Source organism: Nelumbo lutea, chromosome 5, assembly GCF_056320005.1.
Source record: "Nelumbo lutea isolate HS-2025 chromosome 5, American lotus-T2T, whole genome shotgun sequence".
NCBI classification, from domain to species: Eukaryota; Viridiplantae; Streptophyta; class Magnoliopsida; order Proteales; family Nelumbonaceae; genus Nelumbo; species Nelumbo lutea.
Window position 1 is genome coordinate 60,729,586 of NC_142688.1, and position 20,293 is coordinate 60,749,878.

At 44.0% G+C, this 20,293-nt stretch overlaps 1 protein-coding gene across 1 annotated transcript; it reads right to left on the reverse strand.

The window, feature by feature from the left end:
* Positions 1–15,219: 15,219 nt before the first annotated feature.
* On the reverse strand, positions 15,220–16,040 carry LOC148852670 (uncharacterized). Its single transcript, XM_088942912.1, has one exon. The coding sequence runs from the start codon at positions 15,846–15,848 to the stop codon at positions 15,441–15,443; it is 408 nt and encodes a 135-aa protein (XP_088799038.1). The 5' UTR covers positions 15,849–16,040; the 3' UTR covers positions 15,220–15,440.
* Positions 16,041–20,293: the final 4,253 nt, after the last annotated feature.

Here is a 20,293-nt window from a genome sequence, read left to right on the forward strand (position 1 = left end):
TTTGCTCTTTTGGGCGGCATTTCCACATAGAAACCGGGCTTATTAACAACTTCAGAATTCCATACAATGACTCACCAATAGAATTTCGTAATTTCTAATTTTATGCATAACATTTTGATCCCAAGCTTTTCTAGTCTTTTTCCTTTGGAAATTATATCATATTCAATATCTTTCAGCATATATAGTTGTCATTATATTCAACATATTGGATTCATATATGCCAACCAAAACTCTGTTAACAACCATAATTTCTACTAAGTTCTAATTGGATATAGAGGTAGAAGAAATAATAATTGCACGTAGATTCTGTTCTTGTTCTTTGCTTATAAGTTTGACCAATGTGGTTTATTCACCCACGAAAATACAGAATGCTCAGACTCGGAATGCAGCAGATGGGTTTCCTGGAAAATATGTGGGACTTCAAATCATTTTGTCTTTCATCTATCAAAAAAGCTCAAATAATCAGCCCTTTGTGATGGACATGGCCATCACCATCCCATTTCAGTCTATATGAAACAAACATTTCAGTATATACAAAACAAACCTCTTACCTTGCCTCATGTTTGTTGTAGGGAAACATTTCTTGCATTCTGTCAACTCTCAAACAGCCAAAGATTCTGTTATAGTGAGAAGAGGTATGGGAGATAAAAAAAGAGGAACTGCCACTGGGTTTATTTTGAAAATATAAAGAACAATGAAGGGTAAAGTTGACCATAAAAGGGTAGTTTTGAAATTAAAAAATATATATAAGTCACGTGACGTCACATGTGAATGGATTGTGTAAGTGAGGTGGTGAGGCTCTGTATGGGGTCTCCTTGAAGGATAAAGGAAGACCGGATGTAGAAGGTATGCTAAAAGGCTAGAGCAAATGTGAATAATAAGATGATCCCCTCGTTATGAGATGAACCCCTATTTTTAGGGAGGGATCCCGAGCTCCTACAAGGAAGGAGCTAAAAGCATTTGGCTCTCACTAGGAAAGGGACTATTGGATTCGCTGTCAGTTGTTAGGGAAAATTGCCAGGGTTCCACTATGTGTCTTACGAGATCTCTTGGAATAACTTTCCTTTCGTTCGAGGATTCTCATAATCTGTGTGTGTTACTTCTTTTCATGACCCATTTAACCGACGTGGCATGAATGACATTATTATTTAGCTGGCTCATCTTCATTAGGCCCACGAGCATCTCGTCACACGCATAAATTAGAGACGCACATGCTTCTAACATTTATTATTGGTCTGTTGTGATCCTATGCTTGTCATGGTTCTGCAGTAACTTGAAGCCCATCGCCAATCTAGAGGTGTAAACTGGGCCGTGCCGCTCGCAGCCCAGCATGGCCCAGCACAAATTTGGACTGGCCTGGCCCAGCACGGAATGACAGCCTACAGGTCATGCCAGGCCCGACATGATGGTTCATGCCACACTGGGTCGGGGTTTCGTAGTCTACGGACCAGCATGACACGACACGATTGTGTGTGCCATGCCGCTCATGGCCCACATGCCAATACGACCTAACCCTCCTACAAAGGCCATCACAGCCCTCCTTCAAGGGCCGAGGCCGATGCCGCGCCTCTCCCTTTCATGTCTCGGACCTCTGAAACCTCTTGAATGATATATGAGTCAGAAGGAACAGAAATATACTTGCATCAGAGCACTCATGGAACAAGGCCAACCCATTCTGCGTCCGGGAAAACCAAGATGAGGCCCAGGCCCCCATCGACCTGCAGGTGCAACTCGGTCCTAACAAAGATGAACTCCGCCAAGTTAAGAGAGCTGATCTGACACCTTAGTGAATTAGAACCCTCCGTCCGGGAAGGAGGAGTATGTGAAGTGGCCCAAGAACATGAAGTGGAACCCCAAGAGGGGTAATCTGAAGAAGTACTGCAAGTACCACTACAGCACCAACCATGTCACCAAGGAATGCTACGAATTGAAGAACAAGATTGAGTCCCTTGTCCGCCATGGTCACCTGAAGCAATACATGAGCAGCGAGGCTAGCGCCTCATCCTCCAGCAACATTAGCGGTAGTAGTTAGCAGGTGTCATCGATGTCATCATCGGGGGCACGACCTTAAGTGGCTCCTCAACCTCGACCCAAAAGGCCTACGCCAGGCATCTAAACATCCAGGGATCGGCTCCCAAGAAGCTGAAGCAAAGTGAAGCCCTCACCTTTATGGACAAGGACATGAAAGAGATTTCAGTCCCCCATAACGATGCTTTAGTGGTGTCAGTCGTCATCACAAATTTCATGGTAAAGAGGATATTGGTTGACAGCGGCTCCTCAGCTAACATCCTCTTTTATGATGCCTTCGAGAAGATGAAGTTGGCGCTCGAGCGCCTCCCGCCCGCCAACATGCCACTGTTCAGCTTCTCTAGGAATGTTGTAAGACCGGATGGAAGAACCACCCTACTAGTTATGGTAGGGACTGAACCTCGACAGGTGATGAGGATGAATGAGTTCCTAGTTGTGAAGATTAGTTCCCCCTACAATGCTATCATTGGGTAGCTGACCCTTCACGCACTCAAGGTAGTCATTTTCTCCTACCACCTCGCCCTCAAGTTCTCCACCAAACACGGTGTCGGATTCGTCTGGAGGGATCAACAAACCGCCCGCCAATGCTATGTGGCAACACTGAAGGGCAAGAACAAAGAAGAACTACCATTAGAGTGCTTTGACCTAAGGGAGGAAACAACGAGCTAAGGCCAACCAGCCAAGGACCTCATCTCGGTACCCCCTAGATGAGGTCGAACCCGAGAAAACAATGCGCATCGGGTCCAACCTTCCTCCAAGTAGCCTTTATGAGCTGGTAAGTTTTCTCAAAGCTAATGTCGATGTCTTTGCTTGATCTGCCACTGACATGCCCAGAATCGACCCTTTGGTCCTTACTCATAAGCTGAGCATAGACCCAAGCTCTAGGTCAGTTTGGTAGAAGAAGATGAACTTTGCACCGGAGTGATGGAAATCTAAAGAAGAGGAATTTGACAAGCTACTCGACATCGGTTTCATCCGAGAGGTACATTACCTTGACTATCCAATGTGGTTATGGTAAAGAAAGCTAATGGGAATTGGTGGATCTATATTGACTTCACAGATCTCAATCGAGCTTGCCCCAAAGACAGTTTTCCTTTACTGAGGATAGACCACCTCGTTGATGCCACTGCAGGGTATGAGCTACTCAGCTTCATGGATGCCTTCTCCAGATACAATCAGATCAAGATGCACCTCGAGAACAAGGATAAGACCTCGTTCATCACTGAGCATGGTACATATTATTACAATGATATGTTCGGCCTCAAGAACGTCGGGGCCACCTACCAACGCCTGGCGAACAAAGTCTTCAAGCACCAAATGGGAAGAAACGTCGAAGCCTATGTGGACGACATGGTTGTGAAGAGCCTAAAGGCCGACCAGCACACCTCGGACTTGACCAAGACCTTTGACAACTTGCGAAAGTACAACATGAAGCTCAACCCCAGCAAGTGTGCCATTGGCATCACCTTGGGCAAGTTCATAGGCTTCGTCATCATGCAGCGGGCTTTAAAGGCCAACCCAAAAAAGATTGAGGCTATACTTGACATGGCACTACCTCGGTCAATCAAGGAGACCCAAAGGCTTAACGGCTGAGTGGCTGCCCTTAATCATTTCATGTCAAAGTCGGTCAACCGCTACCTACCCTTTTTCTTGGATATTAAGAAATTGAAAGACTTCTAGTGGGCAGAAGAATGTCAGCAAGCCTTCAAAGAACTAAAGCCTACCTTGCCTTACCTCCCCTACTCACTCGACCACTTCCAAGAGACGTGTTGTACCTGTACCTCTTGGTCGGGGATGAGCCTTCAATTTACTATGTTAGCAATGTCCTCTGCGATGCAGAGACTCGATACCCGAAAGTGGAGAAATTGGCCTTTGCCTTAGTGGTTTCGGCTAGAAAGCTCAGACCGTATTTCCAAGTGCATACCATCACGGTTCTGACCAACCAGCCCCTTAGGGCCGTCCTTTCCAAGCTGGAGACCTCAGGACGATTGAACTAATGGGCTATTGAACAGTCTGAGTTTGACCTACAGTACTAGTCGAGGCCTGTGTTCAAAGCACAAGCCTTAGCTAACTTCGTAGCAGAATGCATCTTTAGTAGATCCCAAGGCTGGGCCCCAGTAGAGGTGGATATGCCTCAGCCGACCGAAGGACCTCGGTTTACCTGGAAGTTGTTCGCTGACGGATCCTCCAACTCCAAGGGCAGTGGAGCCGGCCTCATACTCCTCACCCCGAACAACATCGAAGTAGAGTACACATTGAGATTGGATTTCCAAGCCTCAAACAATGAAGTCGAGTACGAAGCCCTCCTCGCGGGATTGCAACTCACCAAAGACCTCAGCTCCCAACACATTGAGGTCTTCAGTGACTCCTAGTTGGTGGTGAACCAAGTTAACGACGAGTATGAGGCCAAAGTGTTAGATAGTGTATGCCCTTAGCTCCAATTAGACTGGTGTACAAATGCATTTATTGTAAATGAATAAAAGTACATTATTGTTTCATATTGTCATTGGTATGTTTCTATGAAATGACCCCTTAAACTGGACACTTATGAGACTCGTGTTAGTTTATAATGTTCTCAACCATTGGATAAACTTGGGGAGTTTATCCTACCAAGGCTGACGCTGATGTGTTGCCAAAGAAGTTGAGGCAACTTGTCTCAACTGCTAGGGTTGGACCCGAAGAACATGTAGTGTGTGTTTGATTGAAGCACTGAACCCGGACCACTTTCCAGTTATGCGTTGGACCTTGGAGACTGATGGGCAAAACCAAAAAGTTACTCATAACCCCTAGACTTGATTATGGTACTGCACTAGGTGTCGGATCTGTCTATTTTTTATATGCCAATCAATGAGATCCTTTGTGGGTCAAAACCTAGGTATGTTGGGGCAGTCTGAGAATTCACTTGAGTGGGTGATCATAGTGATAGGATTAGCCCCTTTGTCGGACAAAGTGAATGATCGGGACTGCACTTTCTCTGATGGAAACCTAAACTGCCAGTAGTGGATTTCAACCATGTTTGAATATATATATATATATATATATATATTATGTTTTAAGAAAAGTGTTTGCAAAAGGTTTTAATTCCCGAGATCCATCCGAGAAGAGAGTGTAACACTGCACCTTACAGTCAGGGGAGAGGTCATTCCCTATCGGGCAGTGTTTGATCATTATGGGCTGAGAGGTTAAGTGTAAGAGACCATTAAGGTTTGATTACTTGATGTGATATATCTTACTTAAGTCCATTATCCTTGGGTCTTCATAAGATGGCTAGATTCAATGATCATTTAATAGTAAATGTTGGGCCCATTTGAGCACATAGTGATGAGCTTAGGGGTTCATTGCATTTGGCAATGAATTCATCCAGGCCTTTTCGCAGAGGTTGGGCTGAACCCATGTAGGCTTATGTGAGGTCATTGTTGGGGTCCCACGCCATACAAATTAAACCTAAATAGGCCAACAACACTCTTGGGTCATGAGCCACTTATCTAATGGGCCTAAAGCCTATGATTAATATGATTAATCAAGATGTCACATGACATCTTAAGTTGGGGTGAATCTGGGTTTGGATCTAGGTATGGAGTTGTGCCCTAATTAGATTAGGAGATAGCTTCATAAGAGATTATAAAAGAGGAGGGGGCGGACCAATCCAAGACAACTTCATATTTTTGTAGTTTCTGGTCCTTTTTGCACCCTGTTGTCTCCCAATTTTCTCCCAGTTCGACTACAGCTTTGAGACTGATAAAGATCAATTCTTTCTCTCTGATTTTTGTAAGAAAAATTTAGAGAAATCTCGTGCTCACCTCCCCAGTTTGATCCAAGGTGTTGGATTGCAATTTTGCTAAAAACTGCATTGCTAAACTGACTTAACTCCAAGCTGCGCCATCTTCAGTGGAAGCTAGTTTTGGAGTTTAATTTGGGCATGAACTACCACCTTGGAAGCTACATTTGTGGAATCCATATCAGGTTTTCCCTCTTGTTTGGTTTCAAATCTGGTCCAGTTCTAGTGCAAGATCGATCCTAGAAAAATGCAGTTTTTTCTAAAACTATGAATACGATTCTCGGAAGGTTAAAGAAATTTTTTTGAAATATCGCCCAGCCATCTAGCATGGTTCGGCCATCCATATGATGGATACTACCTTCCTTAACAAAGAGCACAACATGGCCAAATACTTGAAAAGGTGTAAGATCTCGTCCACCACTTCCAACACTTCACCCTGCTGCAAGTCCCATGGTCCGAGAACATGAGAGCTGACGCCCTGTCAAAACTAACAAGTACCTCAAGCATAGCCCTCAGCCACATAGTCCGCATTGAGAAGTTAGCTCACCCTAGCATTAAAGAAATCCAAGTGCCCCCTATGCAAGACGAGCCCTGTTGGATGGACCCCACCATCGCCTTTCTACTGATCAAGCAGCTGCCAATTGGCAGAAACCAAGTAAGACGAGTCCGACAGCAAGTTGCCCACTACACATTGCTTGAAGGGAAGTTGTACATAAGGTCTTTCACCTTGCCCTACCTCTGATGCCTCCGCTAGGAAGAGGGCGAGTATGTATTCTAGGAGATTTACGAAGGCACCTGTGGCAACCATATTGGAGGCAGAGCCCTGGCCCAGAAAGCACTAAGGCAAGGGTATTTCTGGTTGATGGATCAGAAGGACGTAGTCGAGCTGGTGCAAAACTGTGACTGATGCTAGAGACACTCCAACATCTCCCATTGGCCAGCCACAACCCTTTCAGCCCTCAACAATCCATGGCCCTTCACCAAATGGGGTATGGATCTCCTCGGCTCCTTTCCTCAAGCCATTGGAAATAGAAAGTACCTCGTCGTTGTCATTGATTACTTTACCAAGTGGGTTGTTGAGCAGAAGAACAAGAAGAAGAAGAAGAAGAAGAAAGGAAGGAAAGAAGAAAAAGAAGGAGAAGAGAAGAGGCTGCGGACTTAAGGCCTCAAAAGAACTGATTCATGCGAGTGAAGCATTTGTATTTATACTATACTGGCAGTACAACACAAGAGGTCTACAAAATTATAAAAATACCCCTATGGGCACTAAACCTGTGTACAATACATACAATACATCTATCAACACTCCTCCTCGAGTTGGGGCATAGATATCAATCATGCCCAACTTGTCACAGAGATCTTGGTGTCTAGAATGGTTTAGCCCTTTTGTAAAGATGTCTGCTAGTTGGTCTTCAGAGCTGATGTATGGAGTGCATACTTCGCCTGTGATGATTTTCTCTCTGATAAAGTGCTTGTCAACTTCAATGTGCTTTGTTCTATCATGTAGTATCGGGTTAGCAGTGACATGTATAGCTGCCTTGTTGTCATAGAGTAGAGTCATGGGTTTGTCCACTGGAAAACCCAACTCTCCCAGTAGGTTCTTTATCCACATACCTTCGGCTACTCCGTGTGCCATTGCACGGTACTCAGCTTCAGCACTGGATCTAGCTACCACGGTTTGCTTCTTACTCCTCCAAGTAACAAGGTTCCCTCCTACAAAGGTGCAGTAACCACTAGTAGACCTTCTATCGCTTTGAGATCCAGCCCAATCCGCATCTGTGTAAATTTCAACTCTTAAATGTCCATGTTTCTGGAATAATAAGCCAGCACCCAAGAACTTCTTAAGATACCGCAGTATTCTCTTCGCTGCTTCAAGATGAGTGGACCTAGGTACATGCATGAACTGGCTGAGGACACCCAACAACATATGCTATGTCTGGATGAGTCATAGAGAGGTACAACAATCTCCCTACAAGCCTCTGAAATTGCTTCACATCCTTATGAGGTTCACCTTGGCTGTCACTTAACTTATGGTTGGGGTCAATGGGAGAGTCAGTTGGCTTAACTCCAGTCTAGTACTTTTTTCCTTTGGGAGATGAAGATACTCTTTTTTGATCGGACAACCTCAATTCCAAGAAAGTATTTGATAGGTCCTAGATCTTTCACTTTGAACTGAGTGGCAAGGAAGCCCTTCAAACTTTGAATTTCATCATTCCAGTCACCAGTAACAATTATGTCATCCACATATACTATTAGGGCAGCCATTTTACCTTCTCCCCTTTTTACAAACAGTGTGTGATCTGACTGACATTGCTTGTATCCTCTCTACTGAACTGCAGTATTAAATTTGCTGAACCATGCTCTTGGTGATTGCTTCAGCCCATATAAAGACTTCTTTAATTTGCACACTTTCTGTTAATTTCCTTGAGCCAAAAAATCAGGGGGTTGAACCATATAAACTTCCTCTTCAAGGTCACCATTCAAGAAGGCATTCTTGATGTCGAGCTGATGTAGATCCCATTTCAGATTGGCAGCAAGAGAGAAAACTACTCTAATAGAGTTCATTTTGGCAACAGGGAAAAATGTTTCTGCATAATCAACTCCATATATTTGAGTAAAACCCTTTGCTACTAAATGAACTTTATACATCTCCACGGTTCCATCAGCCCCATGCTTAACAATGAACACCCATTTACATCCAATTGGATCCTTTCCCTTAGGGAGATCAACAAGTTCACATGTGCCATTATTGTGAAGAGCATCAATTTCTTCCTTCATGGCATTTATCCATTATGGTACTAAGAGAGCTTTTGCCACATTCTTGGGAATAAGGATACTATCAATGGAGGTAAGGAAGGCACGAAATGAAGGTGAGATGTTCTCATAGGAAACAAAGTTGGAAATAGGGTGTTTAGTGGTGCACGACCTAACACCTTTCCTATGGGCAATAGGAAGGTCAAGATCATTAGCAACAGGGAGGTCAGGACCATCATTGGGAGTCAAGTTACTTGAGTGAGTATGATCTTCCCTCGAGGAATTTGATGGCACTTGAGGTACAAATTCTGGATTCTCCACAGCTCTTGAACCTGGTTGGCCTTTAGGATGATGATAAAAAACACGAAAAGGTGGAGGATCAGAAGGAGAAGGATTAGGAAGAGGTGGAAGCTGAACCAGTTTCTCCTCATGTCTACACTCCCCTTGAGGAGAAACAGTAAAGAAGGGCTCATCTTCAAAGAAGGTAATATCTATGGAGACATGGAATCTCTGAGAAACAGGATCAAAGCAACGATACCCTTTCTGAGAGAATGAGTAGCCAAGAAATAAGCACGGGATAGCACGAGAGTCCAATTTCCCTCAGGTGGGAGATAGGTTTTGGACAAAACACCAACAACCAAAAACACGAGGAGGGATAGAAAGAAGAGGGGCCTTAGGAAAGATAAGCTGATATGGGGCTTTGTATTCTAACCAACGAGAGGGCATTCGGTTAATGAGGTATGTAGAACAAAGGACAGCCTCAAGCCAAAATCGTTTGGGAACATTCATGTGGAGTAGTAAACCCCGTGCCACTTCAAGGAGGTGCCGGTTCTTCCATTCAACTACACCATTTTGTTGTGCTGTGTGGGCACAAGAGCTCTGATGAAGTGATCCATGTGAAGCAAAGAACTTCATGAGGTCACTATGAAAAAACTCTTTTGCATTGTCTAACTGAAATATTTGAATCTTGGTCTGAAATTGGGTGAAGACCATCCACTGAAAATCTTGGTCTGAAATTGGGTGAAGACCATCCATTGAAAATTTTGGATAATTTTTGGTACTTCCTTAGGGGTTCGCATTGGATATACCCAAGTGTATCTGGAATAATCGTCAATGAAGGTAATGAAGTACTTGTAGCCACTCTCAGAAGGTAAAGTAACAGGGCCCCACACATCAGAATGCACAATGTGAAAAGGAAACTCATATTTACTATTTCTTTGAGGAAATTGATTTCTACAATGCTTGCTTAACTGTCACGTTTGATAAGAAAAATTAGAAACAGACATTGACTTACATAGTTATGGGAAAGCAAATTTTAAGGACTCAAATGACAAATGACCCAGATGACAATGCCACAAATATATTTTACACTTTCTGAACTGACTCATTGACTCTGTAACATGAAGGTCAGCTGTATTCTTCAACATGTAGAGTCCATCAACCATATGTCCCCTACCAATCGTCCTCCTTGATGCCAGATCCTGAATCACACAATAGGAAGGGAAAAAAGTCACAGAACAGTTTAAGGAATTTGTAACACTACTGACTGAGAACAAATCCATAGGGAATTTTGGAACATGAAGAACATCAGAAAGAGTAAGGCCGAGGGGAAGAGAGAGAATTCCTTAACCAGCTATGGAAGTGTATGACCCATCAGCTAGTCTCACTTTATCTCTTCCAAAAAGAGGGTGATAAGTTTGAAAGTAAGAGGACATACCAGTCATGTGTTTCGATGCTCCAGAATCAATGATCCATGGAGAGTCAAGGCTATGAGAAGCAACATGGAAAGTTGTGACAGGATTACTTGATGTGGATGAAAAAGAGTTGGTGGGAGGAGCATCCACCTGATAAATTGCTCTACAATAAAGCTCCAAATGGTCACGGAAGGAGTTTACAATATCCTCCCTTGGGTCAGATCTAGAGTAGCTATGTTGGCCATGTGGTGTTTGAGTCACAGTAGAAGTGGAGGGCTGATTCTCCTGAATAACCATGTTGGCCATGTGGTGTTTCTTGGTACCTTGTTGCCCGGGCCTTCTAATTACATCTGAGCCTTGCTTCTTAGGTAGATCCTGAGCCCAATTTGGTTTCCCATGGAGATCCCAACAAGTATCTTTGGTGTGTCGGGGCTTCTAACAATTAGTGCACCACAATTTTTCCTTATCTTCTGCTTTCTTCTGGAGATCCCCTCTCTTGGAAGAAGGTCCACCACTAGTAGAGGTACCCCCCCTTTGCCACCAACACAATTGCATCCCCTCCGGTGTTGTTCATCAAGTTTCTCCTACTCTCTTCAAACTGGACAAGAGCATAAACTTCCTGAATTGAAGGAAGATCCTTAGAACTTAGAATTTGTACTCTGATGGATTCATAGATAGGATTGAGACCATGTAAAAAAGCAAACACTCTTTGCTATGAGACAAGTTTCTTATACAATTTTTGCATCTTCATCACACTTCCAATCAATATTCTGGTAATGGTCCAACTCTTTCCAAACAGTGGTCAAGTCAGAGTATTAAATTGATAAACTTCTCTCCCCATGTTAACAAGTAGATGAGGCTGCTTGCAATTGATAAATCTTGGCATAGTGTCGAAATTCAGAATATGTGGATTTTGCCTGTTCCCAGATCTCATTTGCAATTTCAGCCCACGTGAAGTTCTTCCTTATTTACGGTTGCATGGAGATCAAAAGCCATGACATAACCATACTATTCTCCTGATCCCATCTATCATGTTCTGCATTTCTAGAAGGTGGTTCTTTGATTCTTCCATTTATGTAGCCTATTTTTTCCCTTGCAGTTATGTATAACTTGATCCCTCTTGACCACTCTAGGTAATTTAACCCATCAAGAGGAACAACAGCCATAGAGAATGATAGGTCACTGGTCCCACTCATTCCATTCAGCATTGTGGAGATTCCGAATGTAGTTGAATCTTCACTATTCATGATTCTAGGTTTAGAAGTACACAAAACCAAAGGCACACTGCCTTACAGAGCTGCTACAGTCCACAACTAGGCATTTGTTGATTTCCGGTTTCATAGAGAACCAATGACAAACACTACAACTGTAGTACTAGTTTGTATGACCTACACTTGTAGGAGTCCACAGAACAATATGCGAACACTGCACTTGCAGTGTAACCAGGTCTGAATGACCTACAGTTTTACAACTTTCATGAAGCTCTCTCAATATGAACAACAATACAAGTGGTGGTTCACCACACCTAATTGGCTGATATCCACTTTCCAGGACAGCCGAACAGTCACTTAGGGTTTAGGATTCATCAACAGTCCCTTAGAGAGCTGAATAGAGCAACACACAATCGGAGGAGGAAAAAAAAGCAACCGAACAGTCCCTACTCAAATTTTAGGACATTAATAGTCCATTGAAATAGTGCAAGAAGAGAACCATAAACAGAGAAACTTCAGTTCAGTACCTAGGTCACCCGAACTATGAATAGGCAGTACACTCATGGACTCAATCTTCTCTGTAGGCCATAACCCTTCTTCGTACATCTGGGATGGTTTTCTACAGTCTTCTTAGCTGAGCAACTCCAGTCACCAGCACTTGGGCTGGAGGATAAAGAAGAAAAAACTTGTAGCAGAACCCTTTTTTGCGTTAGGAAGTTGAATAGTCAGCTTTCTTGTGAAGAACCCTACTCGGCAATGGAAACTAACCGCAGCATTAGAGAATGCTTCCTCTTCCTTGTCTTCGAGCATCAGGACTATAGCTTCTACGCAGCAGTGGAGAGAGACCTCAGTTGGTTGTTTTACAGGCCTGGTCAATTCTGCTTTGATACCATGTTGAGCAGAAGAAGAAGAAGAAGAAGAAGAAGAAGAAGAAGAAGAGATCGGCTAGCCGATGTTTTGAACCGAGGTGTACAATGAAGCTAAAAATGATGAAGAGCTCAGAAACAACCTTGATCTGTTGGAAGGAGTTTGAGAGCATGCTCAACTCAGGGTTGCGGCCTACCAGTAGAGAGTAGCCTGCTATTACAACTCTCGAGTGAAGGAAAGACACTACAAGGAAGGAGACCTCGTCCTCAGAAAATTTATGGTGCTCGAGCCTAGTGTGGGCAAGCTTGGCACCAACTAGGAAGGTACTTACAGAATCAAGCAAGTTGTCGGCCCCAACACATTTTGGCTTGAATATTTGAACGAAAGACCAGTCCCTCAGACATGGAACTCAGAGAATCTTTGGATGTATTATCAATGAATGTACTCCTTAATGGCTAAACAGTGAATAAAATGCAAAGTTCCTCCCCCTCGGCTTTAACTTTTAGTGTATAAGTTCTTACTTTGCTAACTAATAGGACCCCTCGGCCACACGACCAGCCAACGCACACAACCTCCTCCGAGGTTACACACTCAGATTGGATGACGACCTAGGCACACAGTTCATTGTGGAACATACGCCTACTAAGCATCGACTAAAGACCTCGGCCTATTGCGAACAAACACATTAAAAAATAATCTAAGTACTTCACCAAGCAGGAAGCACACCGTGGCCTCGGCCAGGCCCGCTTCTACAACCTCGACTGACCAAAGGATCACGCCCCAAACATCCCTAAGGAAAGCCAAGCCAGGCCTGCTAAGGCATACCCCTTGCCCTAACCCCTTGGCAGCATCAAGCAGCCTCGGCTTAGCGTCCTCAGCAAGGATAAAGAATAGGCTAAAAGGAATTAAGGCTTTCACTTCCCTTCCCTTTCTATTAAGAGAAGGGGCCCTGACACCTCAGTGGTTGAGTTCAGCCTTGTCCAACCAATTTGTGATGGGGGTGGAGAACGCGCTAGGAGAGCGAAGGCCTTCGCCTCCCTTCCCTTCTCGCTAAGGAAAAGGGGCCCTAAACCCCTCAACAGCATAGCTCAGCCTCGACTGAACTCCCTTAACTTAGTTTCCTAAGCAAACGACTAAGTAACAAGCCACTTCGAATAACTTCTTTGCCACTTGTGACTTCTCGGAAGGGGGCATCGACCCCTAAGCAAAAAAAAATGCAAGTACAAAAACAGATAGTAAAGGCACAAGTTACGCAAAAAGTGTATTTCATTAAGTATTTCCTGTCAGCTTTACAAAAACTGGCATCTGATGGGGAAGGCCGAGCCCCTTACAAAAAATGACTGAAACAAAAACACAAAATGAAGATGAGCAGCCTACACAGCATTCTCGGCAGGAGCAAGAACCTCAACATCATCAATAGCTAGGTCCTTCATAGAAGGGACATCAACAGCGGAAGGAACCTCAGCAGTAGGAGGATCCTTGGCCTCTGGAACCCCTAGCTTGTTCATTGGGAAGTCAGGCATCAACTTCAACACTTGAAGCTTGGCATCTTCAAGACCCTCTAGGTACGAGTCGGCCCCATAGTCGGTGAGGGCATGCTGGTACTCAGTCGTCATCTTCTAGATCTTGACGGCATCCTTGGCCCTCTCCTCGGCCTCTACCACCTGGGCCCGAGCTACCGCTAGGGACTGCTTCAACATTTCGTCGACCTTCTTCAAGGCCTCCTTTAGTTCCGTGGTGAGAACCTTCTTTGCGTTAAGATCCTCCTCCAAGACCTTCCTCAGCTCCTTCTCCTCCTTCATGGCCGAGGCAGTGGATTCCCGGCCACTCTTAGCCTCAGTGACCCACACCTCGAACTTCTCTCTTCTCTCCTCAGAGTTCCTCAGGTGCTGATGAAGAACTTCCACTTTGAACACCTCGCAAAGTCGATGAACTAGGTATAGCTTTGAGACGAGATTGTTATAACTTCGCGAGGCAGCTCATGAGGTTAAGATATCATAACTTCATGAGGCAATCTGCTATGAGGTAGGATTTAATGGTGTGGTGAGACAGTTTTTGTGAGGTTAGATTATAACGGCCTGAACTCACGAGACTAAATTAAGTTTTTGTCAGGATGTTTTATCTTTGCAAGGCCAACTAAGTTCTACTTGATTTGCGGTTTTTGGTGTTGTGCCGTAAAGCCTTCATTTTGTCAATCCACTTTGGGGGGTCTTATTATGCATAATGAGAATTTACTATTTTACCCTTAGATATTTACATTTTGTCTTATAGTAGCAGCAATAAGAATGTTAAATCAAATTGCCTTTTGCTAAGATAAAGTGGCATCTCGAGTACTGATTTGGGATTTGCGCCTCAGACAGTGTTCACACTGACCTCAATTGGGATGGAATTGGGATTTGCTCTTCACAAACGGCTAGATGTTCTCAATGTGCCACTAAGAGATGCTGTGAGGTCTGTGTGAAGAGCGGTCCGTCAGGAGCAGATTCGAACACGTTAGGACCTACTTTCTATTGGGACCCGCCATCTATATCTACATCTATTACAAGTGGCGTTGCCTAAGCACCCACGCAGAATTGAATGTGACGATTAACGAAATTAACGAGTAAATCAGTCCTCCTGCCAACAATAGTCAAATCAAAACTTCCAGACTCCCAGTCCCCCTTTCCAGACCCAACCTCGATTTGCTCCTCACGACAAAGCGTGCAAGTTTCCTTTGTTCCAATCCTAGGTTCTCACAGATAATGTCCCCACCCATATTCCAATCCTAGGGTTCTCACAACCTGATCCATCTGAATGATTTTTTCTGAACTTCACTTTGTTCAAACAAAGGGAACGGAACGGAACGGAAAGCACCCAGACGACCCATAAGGCCGCAACCCAAGAAATGTAAATAAAATTAGAATTCTATGATTATCTCAACTTGTTTCCAACTTCTACAGAAAACTGTCATTGAGTATTCCAAACAAAAAACAAAAAAAAAAAAAAAAGAAATCCCAATTCAATCCCGCAAGGAAAAACACAAAGGAAAAGCTGGTGGTGGAGAAATTCAGATTTGAAAACAAAATTCAAAAGAAATTGAAACCCTCGATTGATCTCTGCTTCTGCCGATCATTGCAGAAGAGGGGTAGTGTTGTCGAGAAGATCATCATCATCTACTTCTCCGTCATCTCCAAAGCCATCATCGCCACAATCGTAGACCGATCCGACCAATCCAAGCTGGTCTTCCAAGTACCTCTGCAACAGCCGTACCTTTCTCTCCTCCTCAACCATGTCTCCGGACCGACCCTCCTCGCACCGCCGTAGTCCACTCCCGTCGCCGTCCTCGTACCGGTTGCTCCGCCCCTTCTCGTCATTGTCCACCCTTCTTCGACACAGACCCAAGCACAGTTCGGCGATGCAGAGAAACGGAAAGGCCAGGCAAAGGAGGGGAAGCAGAAAGGGGGAGCAGAGAAGAAGGAATATGAAGCGTTTCCGACGACTTCGCAGCCAACCCATCATCATCATCTTCTTTAACATGGTATTGGGCGTGAGGATCGGCGTGGGCGTGATCTGGGTTGGAGTGGGCGGATGCTCGGACAAATCCTCATTCCGATGCCGCTTCTGCCGCTGCTGTCCTCTTGCTTCTCGTTATTTATCGTATTTATATATTCGAATTATCAAACTTTAGCTTCTCGGTAAGCTTTACTGATTCCTAGATTTCATTTGTAGCCCTTCGGAATAGAATCTACTTTTGTAGAGCCACCATGAAAACCATTAATGTGGAATCTTTTAATGGGATCTATTAAACTGTAGTCTTCAGGGCAGGGTCCACTTGATGATAGCTAAGGTTAGAACTGGATAGACAAAGCAATAAGTCATTCAGTTCATTCAAATCAGCCGTTGTCAAACAGTTCCTTAGAGAACATCTAGGTGGTTGAGTTTTATAGGGTTTGATAATCAGAGCTGTGAAGGAAAGATGCCCAATTGATGGTTCTTGTGAGGGATGTATAAATAGATATACTCTTTTAACAGTTAAGATTGGTGTCATGGGAACCACTATGGTTTGCTCGACTTTTGGAGTTCTTTAGATTGAGGATTTGAAGATGGACTAGTAGAGTCTGTCAACTGCAATGACAATTTTTAAGCTTTCTATTTCTATAAGCCGAACAAGAATTTTCTATCAATGTCAAGTGGGTTTAGGCTTTAGAAAGGTTTCTATTTTGCATAACACTTGGATCATTTTCAACCTAAGCATTGAATGCTGATTGCTGACTTAAATAAGATAAATGTTTTTTAATTAAGAGTCCTACGGGGTGTTTTACAAGATAAATATTTTTGTTTTCATTTGTTTTTAAAATTATCACATCATTAAAAAAAATTTGACAACACCTCGAATTGTGTTTTTACTCGATTAAACTGTCAAAATTATAATTTTTAAGACAAATCAATTTTTGTAATATAGAAATTATATAATTTATGGAACAGGTATTAAATAACCAAAAGCACATGTATAACTGATGAGGGGCATTTTGGTCACCCCACACACGTTGTTGACAATACACGGTCCAAGTTAACAAGACAGCTCGACAAGTCAACACACGGCAATCGACATCAGGGGTGTGTGGCCGAACTGGGGTGAGTTTGTCCTACCGATGACACAAGCTCATCTAAACCATTTCGTGCGTCGTGCCCTGGTGAGAACCGTTACCACGATCATAGGAACAGCTCGTCGAACCGTATGCCACAAGACTCGTTGGAGATCTGTAACTGCTGCGCGAATCTAGCAACTAACGCTCTAGTACACCTCAAACTACGGAAACAACTCCGTAAAAGACTTAGAGACGTTGCCTGATGGCACCTGAACCTCAGATAACCATAGAAAGACTCCAAATCCACCTAAAAGGTATGCACACTGATACACTCAAGCTCTCTCACACTCTCAAGAGATTTTTATACCATCTTTCTGACTTAAAAATCGGAGTGTTCTCCCCGGGTAAAACCTACCCGGGCGTTCTCACCCTTCTCTCTCTCTATAGCTCACTTCAGCTCGAACACACAAACATCAGCTCGGCTCTGCTAGATTGGAAACTTATTCGAGCCAAGTCACAAGATACGAGGGAGCAACCAGATCGTGCATCATCAATTGGCACCGTCTATGGGAAATCGCTACAAAAAGCTAATACTAACATCAAGAATGAAGAATCAATCACTGGGGGGCAAGAACATCCATGATGAACCTTGAGAACCCCCCTATGACAATTAGATGTAGGTATGGGAGAACAACCAGTAGCAGAACGACCAACAACAGTAGAACAATCAGTAGTAAAACGACATGAACAACCAGCCTCCCATTGACAACGCGACCCTCGATAACAACCAACTACCGATAGAGAGCTGAGCTACAGCTCCTCTCGGTACTGAGTTCGCCAGCTCATCCGCGGGGACCAAGAAAAAGCGCGAAAGGCATACTCACCATGCTAAAAAAAAAAAGAAGCCAGCCCGCTCTGATTAGGGAAGCGTCAGGATGTAAAGCGAACAACAAGGAAGGGACAAGTAGTAGTGAGAAAAAGAAGAGAAATAAATCTCCTAGAAAAAGAAGATCACCTCGGAGTAGGTGCAATAGCTCGCCACGAAGAAAAAGCAGGTCGCCTCAGAGCAGATGCAACAACTCGCCACGAAGAAGCAGGTCGCATCGGAGAGGTGCAACATCTCGCCACGAAGAAAAAGCAAGTCACTACCTCAGGGCTCGACTCAATGACAAGCCACTCCACCTCTGTATAGTAGCTTGCCTTTGACGAGCTGAAAAGAGAACTTAGTTTGCCTAACCTATAATCCAAACTTGAGAACGAGGACGAGCTTAAACTCTACCTCTCTGCAAGTGACGAGGTGGTTAGCTCGGTCCTAGTAAGAGAAGTAGATAAGACATAGTAACCTGTCTATTATGTCAGCAAGGTCCTACACACAGCAGAAATGAGATACTCTGACATAGAAAAGCTCACCTTCGCACTAGTGCTAGCTGCCCAAAAGCTAATACCATATTTCTAGGCCCATACCATTATAGTTTTGACCGATCGACCTTTGAAGTAGGTCCTTTAGAAACTTGAGGTCTTAGGGAGACTAACAAAATGGGCAATAGAGTTCAGTGAATACGATATCCGGTACAAGCCGTGACTAGCAATAAAAGCACAGGTCTTGGCAGACATCATTGCCGAGTGCACCTTCATCTCGCCACCTTCTGTAATGATAAAACGAGAATCTGAAGCTTCATCCAACGCGGCACCACTCCCAGCTCGCAAGATAGTGGATTGGGATGAGGAGCCATGCATACTTCATGTAGACGGCTTGTCCAACTAGGAGAAGCGGAGATGGGTTAATACTCTATGGACCTAGTGAAGTAAAGATGGAGTACGCATTCCAGTTTCAATTCCAAGCTATTAACAATGAGGCCGAATATGAAGCATTGCTAGCTGGCTTGGCACTAGCAAAGGAGGTTGGAGCCAAACACCTTGTAGTGTGCAGTGACTCACAGCTCATCGTAAATTAAGTGACTGGGGAATATGAAGCATGAGAACCCTCCATGGCAGCCTACTTGGCCAAGGTGGGAGAACTCATATACAATTTTGACTCTTGGTATCTCCAACAAATTCTAAAATCGGAAAATACAGAAGTTGATGCCCTTTCTAAACTTGCAAGCACGACTGACTTGACAAAACGAACAGTCTACATAGAAGATCTACCTCGCCCCTTGATAGAAAAAGGGGTTGAAGAGGTCGCCAATATAACAGACGTAGAGACGAGCTGGATTGACCTGATCTACAACTACCTAAAACATGAAACGCTACTGATAGAGAGGAATGAAACTCGACGAATAGAATGATAGGCAGCATGCTATGTGATAGTAGGTGAGCTGCTCTACAAAAGATCTTTCACATACAATAGAGCCAAGCTGGATAGATCCAATCTTCAATAAGGCGTATTGCCAAAAGAACGAAACGCAACTCGGCTTATAGAACGATAAGCAGCTCACTACGTGATATTAGGCGAGCAACTCTACAAAAGATCTTTCATGTACTACAAAGTCGAGCTAGATAGATCCAACCTTCGACAAGGCATATTGCCAAAAAAACAAAATGCAGCTCGGAGAATAGAACAATAAGTAGCTTGTTACGTGATAGTAGGCGAGTAGATCTATAGAAGGTCCTTCACACTACATTACTTACGATGCTTGTGATGAACTAAACCACCAACAACGGTGAACTGAACCACCAACAAAAGTGAGTAGACCCAAAACACCCCAGAAGTTCCCACTCTCTTTGCCGCTGAGCAGCGTTTCGAGAATGGGGGCAATTGATGAGGGGCATTTTGGTCAACCTGCACAACTACCGACATGTGGACGTTGTTGAAAACACAACATCCAAGTCAACAAGATAGCTCAAAAAGTCAACACATAACATCAGGTGTGCGGCCAAGCTGGGGCAAGCTCAGTCCGCTGACGACACAAGCTCGTCTAAACCGTTCTGTGTGTCGTGCCCTCATGAGAACCATTACTATGACCATACGAACAACTTGCCGAACTGTACACCACAAGACCCACAGGTTACCTATAACCGCTACTCAAATCTAGCAACCAATGCTCCAAAATGCCTCAAACTGTGGAAACAGATCTGTAGAAGACTCAGAGATGTTGCTTGATGGCACCTGAACTTCAAATAGCTATAAAAATACTCCAAATTCACCCTAAAAGGTATGCGCACTGATACACTCAAGCTCTCTCAGACTCTCAAGAGATTTCTTTACCATCTTTCTAACTTAAGCATCCGAGTGTTCTCCCTGGGTAAAACCTACTCTTGTGCTCTCACCCTTCTCTCTTTGTAGCTCGCTTCAGCTTGGATACACAGACACCAGCTCGGCTGTACAGCTCGGCTTTGCTAGATTGGAACCTTGTTCGAACCAAGTCACAAGACATGAGGGAGAAACCAGAT